The sequence below is a fragment of the Diabrotica undecimpunctata genome, chromosome 1, assembly GCF_040954645.1.
Source record: "Diabrotica undecimpunctata isolate CICGRU chromosome 1, icDiaUnde3, whole genome shotgun sequence".
Taxonomy (NCBI): Eukaryota; Metazoa; Arthropoda; class Insecta; order Coleoptera; family Chrysomelidae; genus Diabrotica; species Diabrotica undecimpunctata.
The window spans coordinates 168790552-168804000 of NC_092803.1; the positions used below are offsets into that span (position 1 = coordinate 168790552).

Below are 13449 nucleotides of genomic sequence, written 5' to 3' on the forward strand. Positions count from 1 at the left end.
GAGGACTTAATGTCACACAGAAAGAAGAAAATACATGAAGTAGAAGTAAGATTGGGAACTGCTAGAATTAAGGAATTGGCAAAAAGAATTTAAGGTTTGCATTCTTCTATGTAGTTTAAAGTCATAGGCTCTCAAATTATTTAAAAGACATTTATCCAGTGTGTAAACTCATTATTAAGTTTTATATTAAATACTTAAAAAGAAAACTGTTAAAACAAATCACATTTGGTTTTCTTCACTGTGCACTTTCAAATGTATTTTCAATATATTTTTGCTAGAAAACTACTTAAAACAAATTTCACACTTTTAAGATTTTTCTCCAGTATGTGTTCTCAAATGTTTTTTCCAACTACTTCTAGTAACAAACTGTTTTAAACAAATTTCACATGTGTAAGGTTTTTCCCCAGTATGCACTCTCAAATGTGTTTTTAAATTATATGCTTCACTAAATTGCTTAGAACAAATTTCACACTCATAAGGTTTTTCTCCAGTATGTGTTCTCAAATGTTTTTTCCAACTACTTCTAGTAATAAACTGTTTTAAACAAATTTCACATGTGTAAGGTTTTTCCCCAGTATGCACTCTTAAATGTGTTTTTAATGTACTTGCTTCACTAAATTGTTTTAAACAAATTTCACACTTATAAGGTTTTTCTCCAGTATGAGTTCTCAAATGTTTTTTCAAGTCACTTGTAGTATTAAACTGCTTAAAACAAATTTCACACTTGTAAGACACACTTGTAAGACTAAGCGTCTATATTCTTTGCATGTTGTGTTCCTGGTTGTAAGGACCACACAAGCAGTAGATTTCGTTTTCCAAATCCGAAAAATGAAATGGACACGTTGGAATGGTTGAAAGTAATTAAGAGAGGAGTATTAAACAATTATACACCTCTTACTGTTTACAATAAATTTCCTGTTTGCTCTAGACATTTTACAGACGAAGATTTTTACCAGCAATAGGTAAGCACTGTACCTCATAGCAAATGTTTGTTAGCAAACTTAAATTAGATAATATTTTGTATGTTTAAACTGTTATTGTTTAAATTAATGTTAATCCTATCATATGAATCTTACTTATATATTTTAAAATCATCAAAACTTATAAATCTAATTGTACTTAATTGTATTCCGCAAATATGACTTTGATTTTTAATATAAGTATTATGAATATTAATTGTAGTTAATTATTATAAATTTTGATGGGCCTTCTGGGCAACATATTATTTGGGTTCATTTCTGATGATGATAAAGATCAAGATATCTAGTACTTGTTTATTTATTAGTCCAACAGATTTATTTATTGGTTATGTTCTGTTAAAATATTGTATTTAAATTTCAGGCTCTCAGAATGCAGCAGATATTGAAGAAGAAGAAACTCAAACTATAAGGTTTATTGACGTACATGGTAATATCAAATATTCTATATTCTTTGGTAATATATTATAAAAATATGTCTTTACATTTTTCATTCAGTAAGTGTGCCAGATGCTATAACCACTTTCAAAGCTTTGCTTATAAATAATTTTATATCTTTTCATTCACCTGAAAGCAATTGTGAAAATGATGTTAGTGAGGGAGCATTAGATGCATTAGGTTTTTTTTAACAGGTGAGGTATTACCAGGTTGTAAACCTTTGGCACCTGAAGTGAATGTTTCACTTCCTCTTTCAGTTTCAAATGTTATGAGAACTCAGGTGGGAAGGTGTACTGTAACCTATGTTGCAGGATATGTAGCAAAGAAAGTATTGAAGGTTTCCTGTGAGCAATGTAAATATAATATGTTATTTAGAGTAAAGAAAGAGGATACAGATTTCATTGAAATTGAATTGTTTAAATTTTTCACCATTCAACTGTAAAATCCATTCAAATACAGGTATAAATATATGTAAATTTATTGTTAGACTTTCTCTGTATATGTGGTGTAAAAGTGTAAATGCAATTGTAAATGGCAGAGACCAGAAGTTTATTAACTTACTTAAAAATAAACCAGACTACACTATGATAGATCCTATGAAATTAGTAGCTCACAGAAAATATGAAAGTAGGAGAAAACAATTTTGTAAGTACAGGTCATAAGTGTAATTCAATTATTTCCAGTATAAAACTGTACAATTTGTATGTTATTCATTCTTGTTTACAGTTTCATATTTCCATTTTGTTGTAAACAAATAAAATTGTGTTTTCTATTTACTGGACTCATATGGAATCTTTAAAATTCTTTTTATTGTTTTACATATATCTTCATCATCAAACATTTTCCATCTGCTCCTGAATCTAGGTCTTTCACAATTGCTTTCATCTGTATCTACCTTGTCTTATAGAACAAGGGTGAACAGTTTGGGAGAAATGCTATGTCCTTGTCTCGCTCCCCATTGTAGTACATAGTTACATATTTTACTTTAATTATACATAATCACATATTTTCCTTTTATTATACATAGTTACATATTTTACTTTAATTATACTTAGTTACAAATTCATGAAATTCAAAGAAATTGCATATAATTTGTGAACACTGTGTATTTAAAAATTCTCCTTTGATGTAAGTTCTGGAAAGAATGTTACTTACTCTTTGTTTACAAAGGTTTTCAAAACATTTTAATTGTAAATGAATGAGATATTTCACTCGCCATTGTAGTACATAGGTACATATTTTACTTTAATTATACATGGGCACATATTTTACTCATAAACATAGTTTATTTTTTATTTATATATGTTTGTGTGTAAAATACATTAGATACATAATAAATCTCTAACATATACACACACACACACACACACACACACACACACATATATATATATATATATATATATATATATATATATATATATATATATATATATATATACACAAACATACAAATAGCATAGCAAGACTAAAGAGCCTCATGCTGCTCTGCACTATTCAGTAAATATATAGATGAAACTAGCCTCCCATAGCACATCAGCGTGGTATGGGGGGGAGGGTGAGGAAAGCCTGGGGAGCATTGGGGCTCGAAGGAGTGGTCCCTAATTTACTAGGACCAATCTTTCTCACCTCAATGAATTGTATGCCTGAATGTCCATATGGGTATGCAAGTCTCCGCAGGTAGGGCTTACTTATTTCGGTTGCTGCTTGTGTGTAATTCCATATATCATTTTGCAGGTTGCAGTGAATAGATGGTTAAGTTCAGAATGGAGCCTAGTTTCGTGGATACAGGTGAAGACCACCACAATGGCAGTGATGACGATCTTTATAATTTATTATATCTCTGTGATTCCTCAAATTTTATAAATTACAGAAATAAATAAATTTTTAAGAATATCTGTTTTTTATGTTGATGTTTTAATGTAATGGAAAACAGATATAGTCACAAAATAATAAATAAAAACTTTTCCTGTGCCAAAACATATGTCTCTATCTGATATGTTATACATTTATGGTATACAAAATTGCATAAGTGTATACTACATTTTTGGACAGAGAATATATTTTGGCATAGAATAAGTTTTTATTTATTATTTTATGACTATATTTGTTTTCTATATAATATTCGGAACATTTTGAATTTCCCGCCTAAAATTCAGAAATTTATTTTTTGAATTTCCCGCCTAAAATTCAGTATATCCTTTTTGAATTTCCCGCCTTAAATTCAGAACCTACATTTTGAATTTGCCGCTAAATTTTTAGTTCCCGATTCCGAACTTATTTGGCGCTAGAAACTCTCTCCCCACTTTTTCTCCGGCACTTACCTTACTAGGGGGGGTATATACTATGTCCCAAACCCTTCTTTCAGTGCGTCATAGTTGATCGAATTCTCTCTAACACATTAAGCTAGAAGTGACAGAAAAAAACGTGAGTCTGTGATTATTATACATAGAACTTAGAAAATTATTTATCGTAAAGCTAATTCACTTACGGATGTATAATTGGTTGGAGTTTAGAATACGCTAAATAGATTTCCAATCAATGATGCGCATACATATAATTTGACGCAGAAGGTCTCGATCTTGACAGTACTTTCACAACGTCAACTGATAAAATAATTGTCATTCCAGGTTAGTATTATCAGACATTTTACAGTGAAAATTTAATTTTGTATTTATTGTCATAAAAATATTTTAGATATGCCGAGATATATCGAGAAAGAACAAAGACTAATATTAAAATTATTAAATTATTTTCAATTAGAAAAAGAGGGATTACGATCATGCAACTGTCAAATTTAACTAAAATGACATGCAATAATTCTCGACATTCTTAAAATCCTATATTATGTCAAAATTAGTGACGCACTGAAAGAAGGGTTTGGGACAGACCATAGTATCATGAATTGTACCATAGAATAACCGAACACACATCAATCAAAATTGAATATTTTTTATTATTGATAGTTGATAAGCTTAAAAAGTCCATTTGGTGTTGAACAAAGACTGAGATAATTTCTATCACTTCCTTTTTGTCAACATAAAAAACGGCAATACCTATTTGACTAGGCAATACCTAGGCAATATTTGACTATGACAGCAATTTCATTGCTGTCATATGTCTTATTCGTTGTTCTATGATTCGTTCTGTTCCTATTTTCACCTTCACCACATACTCCACCACCATGGTACAATGAATACACAAGGTATGATACATAATGTTCCAAAATCGGTTCGCTTTAGCGCATGACGTAGTCAAGATCGCTTATTCCCGCAACATTTGAATGTAGTTGTATAGGAAAGACTTTTAATTTTAAGTTTTTTTTATATAATTTGGCTAATTTAATTATAGTAATTATAAAGAGATGATAAAATTATGTTATTATAATATTTATCCTTTATAAAACATAGATATCCTTTATAAGACAAGTTTTAATTATCTTTTATTACACGTAGGTACAGGTTAATTAACTTATACTCCAGAGTTCGATATTTCAGATGTTTAAAAAGATACAGAAAAGTGGTAATGGAGGTACACAAAATTTGTACGTATATATATCTACTGAACTAAACACAAAATCAAAATAAATAATGACAAAGTCAACTTTATTTATATCGAATGAGCTAGCTGGCCATCGAATATGAGTGTAGTGAGGGCACACAATATTGCACAACATTTAAAATGACATTTTTGTAATATTCACACATAAAATTATCTTGGTATTGTTTATAATAATGATAACATTGTATATTTTAATAATGATAACATGATTTAACAAAGAAAAATATGTTATTTTGGAAGATGCTAAATTGATTTCCTCCGAAACAGTTCTTATTGCAAATTGCATAGCAGGCTGAGGCTAATTTCTTACTTAACAAATCGATATGAAAAAACCATTAAGGTTTCATGACTAATAATTAATAAAAATAAAGATTTAGACTTACGTCGTTGACCTAGAAGTAGTAAGAAGCTGCTCAACATACTTTTTGGACTCTCTGTGTTCGCCTCCTTGTACGCGTTTCTTTTGGTTGGTTAAAAGGGTAGCCGATGTTGATTTAGGCAAATAAAGACTAGGTACTGCCTCAGGTTTGAGTTTTAGACCCTTTTTAGAAACGTAATTTAAAAGTTCCTGTTGTAGATTTCTTTGGTAATCTTCAGTTTTAAAATGTGTATAACAAATTCTTGCAGTATTACAATTAAAATTATCCTATCTACAACAAGATATAATCCACAGTTTTCTGGTCACGCTATCTTTAGGAAATGTATGAAACCTAAAGATTTTATCTTCATTGTCACTATTGCAACAAGCAATTGCACAGCGTACTTTGAAAAAGGTACAAAACCAGATATACAATGGCAAGTAACTACTATGTATTATACAGTATAAATAAATAGTAACTAAACACCATTTGTATAAAGACACATATATAAGCATATATCAAAATTATTTTTCTATTATAAAATAGATGACTCAGTCAGTATTAAGATACTTTAAAATATATTTATTATCTCATAACTTGCAATTTGCAATAGTCACCATTGATAACCGATATTATTGTTGAACTTTTGTTTTTATACAAGCTTTCTGTCTTGCCGGTGTAAAGTCGTCTGAAGTCGATATTTATTGTGTTTTGCGTTTGAACTAATTTGTGTCTTATTTTCATATTATTATATTGTTTGATAAGTAAATTTTGCATATAATAATCGGTAGGTTATAGTAATGTGTATATTTTTTATTTTACTAAATTTCATTATAACTCATCTAAAAAACCATATTGAATTGTAAAACAGATTTTTCTCTATTGTACTCTATTTTTTTTTATTTCAGTAAAACTGCTTGGAAGTGAGTGACCGTGAATCAGAATAAGCAAATCTACTACTATTTACCTATTCACAGTATTTCCTCTGCAGAAAATTTTTAAATTTCAAGGGATTTGCATACAAAAAGAGTATTTATATTATTAGTATATGTATGAAAACAAAAATAAATATTTTGTCTGAATCTCTAAGAGAAGTACCTAAAGGTTTTACGCTACTGAAAATATATTTTTTATTCAATTATAACCAAAACAAAACATTTAAAAAAAAATTAGATCACTTTTTAACCATAATTTCAAAATTAATGTGTAGGTACGTTAAGCTGTAATAATGGGTTCGAGGTGGTTCAGGCGATCTTAACTACGTCACACTCCTGGGCCAGCTGTCAAATGTCATGCGCAATATCATACCTTGTGTATTCATTGTACCATGCTCCACCACCAAAGTTTCTTTTTGATTTTGTTGTTGAAAGAAGTGTGTGCTTCTGGTTCAGCGCTGGTCAATTATCCAATCTTAAATTGATTACCTCGACCAGAAATATTTTAAAATGGTGAGTGTATTACACACTATCTATAACGGTTAGATTTTATTATTATTTTATGTATTTATGTTAAAAACATTTCTTTTACGGTTGAGGTTATGTGAGCACATGTTTAATAATTATTGTTTTAATATTTATTTATACATACACACTAAACTAGCTTCTCTTAAAGTTTTGAGGAAGGTATACTCCTAAATTTTAACACAAAAGTGTTAAATGTGCTTTCTTAATTACTTTTCAATAGTCTAGATTTGAAGAAGTTGATCTGAATCAACTCTATTGCACTGAAATTTTTTATTTTGCAACCACACGTACATTTTACTTTTGACATCTGTTGAACAATTCAAAGGTTAAAAACATAAGGATAAGTGGAAATTGTCCAGAAAGTCTTTTTTCATTCATATCATAAAATTTCAGTTAGGGATCATTAAGTCTAAAAAATTATTTGTTTCAGGCATCGGTTGAGAAAGCTAACCCTGAAAAACCTGGACAGGAATCTGCCCCAATCCACCACATTAGGATTACTTTGACTTCTCGCAATGTTCGTTCATTGGAAAAAGTATGTTCAGACCTAATTGATGCTGCCAAAAGGCAGAAACTTAAAGTAAAGGGACCAGTACGTATGCCAACCAAGATCCTAAGAATTACCACCCGTAAGACACCTTGTGGTGAAGGTTCCAAAACTTGGGATAGATTCCAAATGAGAATTCATAAGAGGGTTATCGACTTACATTCCCCATCAGAAATTGTCAAACAAATCACTTCTATCAACATTGAACCTGGTGTAGAAGTTGAAGTTACAATTGCAGATGCTTAAATATATTTTTCTAAGATACAAAATGTTACTTTCTAAGTAATAAAAAGTGTTCTTAATGTAAGTGTTTTATTTACAAAAAAAAAAACATTACTTTTTCCTTTTTCTTAGGCACATTACCAGATTGGTAAGTAAGTTCCTATTCCCTTTAACAAAATAAGTGCAAGAAATGACACCCACAAACAAGGTTTTGGAGTGAAATGAATGACAGGAAAAGTAGACGATATAGGTCAAGGAACAGATATACCATAAAAGACAGAAACGTAGGAATAGTGTGGTAAGAAATAAAGGAAGTTCTTGAGGTGATACAGAAGTTAAAATTAAGCTTATACTGAATCATGTATTAACTCGTTCACTGCTCATGGCTCGGATCTGAGTCAGCTGTGTTTATCTTTGTATGCTCATAACTCAGATTTGAGTAGATGGGTGTCCTGAATTAAGATGCGTCAGTATTCTTTTAGCGCTTGAGTAAGAATGTTGTATTCTGATGAGCGTGTTTGTTTACCCGTGGATGTGGATGAACAACCCTTCAGGAATTAAGAAACCTAAAAACAATTGACGGGGAAGTATACTATAATATATATTCTATCTCATAAATATATTAAATTTCATATCACTCACTATAGTAATGAGTGAGCGATATGAGATATAATGTAGATTATAGTATAGCTCTCTGTCAGTAATAAGCTTTAGGAATATTTTATTGTTTGTAGTATATTATGTAATTTACTATTTTATTTGGGAATAAAGTCACAATTTAGGTTTGACATTAAATTTATTGGACGTTTTTAATTCCACTTCCGAAATCTTTATCAAAATACAAAACATTGAAAAATTAAACAAATTTTCTTTTTGTTGCTTGGTAAAAAAATTCTAATAATTTAATTTTATCTGGGAGGACTTTATTGTAAGATAGTTCATTCAATTACATGAAATCAACTTTTTAAGAATATTCGTCAGAATTTAATTTTAAACCTAAATTGTTGCTTTATTCCCAAATAAAATGGTAAATATTTTATTGTTGTACATATGATGAAATATTTACTGAAATGGATGATATTAATCAAAGTATGGCTGATATAGGAGAAGAAAACACTGCTGAACATTGGACAAATGAGGTTTTGGAAATGCAGAGATTTCCTGTTACCAGAAATAACGGACTTTTGATAGATCCTCCAGAAAACTCTAAACCATTAGACTATTTTCGAATGATATTCAATGAGTTTTTGAATATGGTGGTAGATGAAACCAATTATTATGCTGAACAAACATTTATGTCCGAAGTTAGTGCTCGGGAACATAGCCGGATTTCTAGATGGAAACCGCTTTCCATACCAGAATTTTTGGATTAATTTTCCATACTGGTACCATACGCGTGTCAAAATTGGAAGATTACTCAAAAACAGATCCATTATTTAACCTGAAATGTTTTTCCCAAAACATGAACAGAGATCGTTTGCTGCTAATCTTGAGAGGCTTACACTTTCTACATGGTACCATGAAAGGGCAAACTTGGCTTTAAGCAGTATCTTAAGCAGAAAAAGAATAAATTCGGCATCAAACTGTATATTATAACAGAACTTTCTGGTATTATCCAAAACATCGTAGTCTACACAGGCGCTTCGGACCCGGCAATAGGAGAAAAAGGACATTCCACCAAGGTAGTATTGGAAGTAGCGAAAAGATTAAGATAATAGGTAGGTACCTATAATTTGAATAAGCTGGTTTTGCCGATATTGACTTTCTAATTACTAATTTGCATAACAGTCAGATATTGTACCTGGTCACATTGCCTTTGAATATTAGAGAGAGAGAGAAATTTATTGTTTTTAAAATGAGATTACATTATTTATAAAACACATGGTATAGTACAAACAAGACACAAGATACAATAAAATACTAATTACAAAATTTCCATAATTAGAAAAACAAATATATCAATTAGCGCAACTACCCTCAAAAAATTCCTCTATACATTTAGATAATACAAACTTCTTGATTGCTCTTCGGAATACAAAAATATTGCTTCAGGATCTTATATCGAGTGGTAGGTGATTAAACACTTTCTTAACAGTGTAAATACTTAAATGATTTTTTAATTAATGTAGAAGAGGGCATTGGAAGTGGAATAAAATAATTTAGACAAGTGTTATAAGCGGAATCCGTCCAAATATCCTCTTTGTTTTTTAAAAAATTAAGCACGCTGATTCAAGGATATACATGCAAGGAAGTGTTAAGATACCACGTTTATGGAACAGAGGCCTGCATGATGTACCAAACTTGACCTTGCATAAATATCTTAGTGCTCTCTTTTGTAGCATAAAATGTCTACTGAAATAATGCAGCTACCCCAAAAGGCAATACCGTATTTCAAATTAGATTCAATCAGGGCCACATAAACACTTTTTGCAATCTTGAAATCTTAATGGTGAGCAACTGATTTGACCGCAAAACAACCCGATGATATATTTTTGCTTAAACATACAGTGTGTTGCTCAAATTTAAGTTTATTATCAATATAGAGACCTAAAAATTTGTTTACGGTGTCAGAACAAATGCCTTCATTGCCCAGAGTCATATTGTTTAGATCATTCGTAAAAAAAAATTAATTTGGTTTTTGAAAAATTAAATGTCAAATGATGCACCAGTCTAAGATTTTTAGCATATCACTACTAATAATCGTGTTTAGTAGGGGAGAGTTGCCCAAAATGGGGACCCCATCACATTTTGTGACATAAAATGAAAATATGTAATAAATAAAATATTTTACACAATTATGTAGTCAAAGTGTGTCTTCAGGTACCAGAAAACAGATATTGAGTATTTAACAAAAATTACGTAAGGATAGAAATAGACATTTTTGAAAATGTGCAATTACCTCGTTTTTCAAGAAGGGGTGGGTAAAATGGGGTACATGGAAATCTTAGGTTATTTTTTATAAACATGTAATGAAGTATTGAACAATATTATACAGTAGGTTCAGTATGACAATATGAACAGTATTAAAAAATAAAAATCAAACTATAAACAAAAATCGCATATAAAAGTGTCATCATCATCTTCACAGCTTGAACAAGCTTCATGTGCCCAGCCATCATATTTGCTGCACCGAATCCAACCTTCCTGATCGAAAGTTTTTGTACATCTCGTTGTAAAAAATGCAAGCTTCTTCGTCTTCTTCTTCCCCGTCTTCATTAGAGGACGTATCAGAATCTTCAGCCTGACACTTTTTATTTTTACCCTTATTTTGGATAGACAAACCATTGTTTTGTTTCATTTTCTTGGGCAGTAGCAGGACTGGTTCTCTAGTCTTTCTTTTCTTTAATAGATTATCACTGGAAGTCGCATATTTTTTATTTTTGTTGAAAAGGTCTTTTTTGTGTTTACCTTTACTGTTTCTTTTAAAACAGATATCGGTGACATTCCTTGAATATCTGGCATTTCCTCTTCGACCTCATACATTTTCCAAAGCAGATGTAGTTGGAACTTCCGTTGAAATTGGTTTGTCTTTATTTGTTGTTAAATATGCCTCAAAATCAAGTATATCAAACACCTGCCTATCAACAGGATATATGCCAGTGGCTCTAAAACCACTAAGAGCATTTGAAACAGTTGCTGCTTTTAAGTACGCTTTCCCAAATGGGGTTGCAATGTCATACAATGTTATAAGACGACCCGGATTACTGATCAAAAAATCTTCGCAAGCTCGTGAGTATGCTGTTTTCAGAGGTCCATATATTGACACATCCAATGGTTGCATACGATGACTGGTATGCGGTAGGAAACCAAGTAATGTGATTTTTCCGGCATAGCGTAATGACTTCCACAGAAACGTGACTGGTGTGATTATCCTAACACAGGTTTGTTTTCGCTTGGACAAGCGTGATGAATGAAATGTTCCAAATATTTAACAAAATTTTCAGAAGTCATCCATCCAGAAGGATAAGCTACTGCCATGGTCCCTTCGGACACTCCATTTTTAAGAGCTGGTTGCATTTTTACTGTTGGAGATATTAGGAACGGTGGTATAAAATTTCCAACGGCATTCATGCCACAAACAGCAGTCACGTTAACTCCTCTTTCTGCCGAAGAAATTTTCACAACTCGACGGTTGCCTCTTGGGGTTAATATTTTAGGATCGTTGGTAGGTACTGAAGAAAAACCGGTTTCATCAATATTGTAAATTTGATTAGCAGAATATGAATATTTTTGATGCAATTCTTTGTATACCTTAAAGAAAGTTTCCACATTAACTTTATTAAAAGCTATTAATCTAGCAGCGAAAGTTGCTTCTGGTTTACGGAGAGATTGATTAAATTTCTTCATAAAGGATTGAGACAAAGTCTTTACCAACCATTTTCTTTGTAGTATTAAATCTATCAGCAAGACCGCAATGAACGGCAAAGTCGAAAGCAATTTTTCTAAACTGATCCGTGGTTAATCCAAATGCCCGTTTATCTATATCTATCACATATTTTTCAAGTTGATTTAGTTGTTCTTCATTAAATGTTGGTTTAAAGCGGCCAGCATTTTCAGGAAAATTCTGAAATATAAAAGCTGACTTTTAAAAATGAAAATAACTAGGATACATAAGTTACCTTAGTGAATATATAGCGCAACCACTTTGCAAACTTAATAAATTTATCAGTAGAACAGGGTGTTTTTCCACATAGCTTGAAAATAGGAGTTGTAACTCCAATATTTAAGAGTGGAGATAATTCAGTTTTAGATAAGTACAGGCTAGTTACAGTTCCTACTATTTTGGGCAAAATTTATGAGAAATGTGTATACAAAAGAATGTATAGTTTCCTTAGTAAATACAATATATTATGTTCCAACCAACACGTATTTCTACCTGAAGATCAACAGAGAGTGCTACCACTAAATTGCTTAGTTTCATTCACATCGCACTGGATCGGAGAGATTTTGTGAGAGCACTTTTCTTTGATCTCTCAAAAGCAGTTGATACCATAAACGTAAGTGTTGCTATAGAGAAGTTAAAAAATCTTGGTTTTAGGGGTCAGTTCTCATTATGGCTGTTATCTTATTTACATTCTAGGAAGATCCTCGTTAAACTTAGTGACTCACGATCACATTATGGTGATATTGATAATGGGGTTCCTCAGGGTTCAATATTGGGGCCATTACCTAATATTCCTATGCTATATTAATGATATGCCCACATATGTCAGTTCAAATAACAATTTATGTATGCAGATGACACAACTATTGCTACATCTGCTTCAAGTGCCGAGGAATTAACTGTTCAACTGTTATATCAGAGGATTTTACAGAGTGGTGTAAAAAAAATGCTTTGATTGTTAATGCTAAAAAAACCACAAGCATGCAATTCTACTATAGATCAAATTCAAGTTACCAGTTTTCTATAAAAGTAAATGATAGCCTGGTTCATTCTACAACTTCCACCAAACTTTTAGGTTTGTATCTTGATAGTAACATGAGCTGGGAATCTCAAATTATTCATGTTTGCAAAAGAATAAATAGTAGTTATCACGCAATATTGCAATTAAAAAGTTTCCTTAAAAACGAACAGTTATTGAATGTTTATTATGCAATTGTTTATTCTCACTTGGCCTTTAATATAAATCTTTGGGGTAGTGCTGTGAATGCTGCAAGAGTGTTTGTCTCTCAGAAAAGGATAATTCGGTTAATTTTTAATTTACCATATAGGCATTCATGTCGACAATATTTTAAAAAATACAACATTTTAACAGTACCTTCTATATATATTTTTAAATGTATACTACATATAAAAGCCAGTATAACTTCTTTTCATTTAAACTCTGATTATCACCAGTACTCAACTAGGCAAAATGACTTCATCGGAGTACCAAAACATA

General features: G+C 31.1%; 1 protein-coding gene and 1 long non-coding RNA gene across 2 annotated transcripts; both read left to right on the forward strand.

The window, feature by feature from the left end:
- Positions 1 to 756: 756 nt before the first annotated feature.
- On the forward strand, positions 757 to 3311 carry LOC140432538 (uncharacterized). The gene is made up of 2 exons (XR_011949814.1): positions 757 to 962; positions 1342 to 3311. It is a non-coding gene; the product is annotated as an uncharacterized lncRNA (long non-coding RNA).
- A 3354-nt stretch (positions 3312 to 6665) lies between these two features.
- On the forward strand, positions 6666 to 7647 carry RpS20 (ribosomal protein S20). Its single transcript, XM_072531855.1, has 2 exons — positions 6666 to 6783; positions 7229 to 7647. Exons 1-2 carry the CDS (start codon positions 6781 to 6783, stop codon positions 7589 to 7591), a joined length of 366 nt encoding a protein of 121 aa, XP_072387956.1. The 5' UTR covers positions 6666 to 6780; the 3' UTR covers positions 7592 to 7647.
- The last annotated feature ends 5802 nt before the right edge of the window (positions 7648 to 13449 follow it).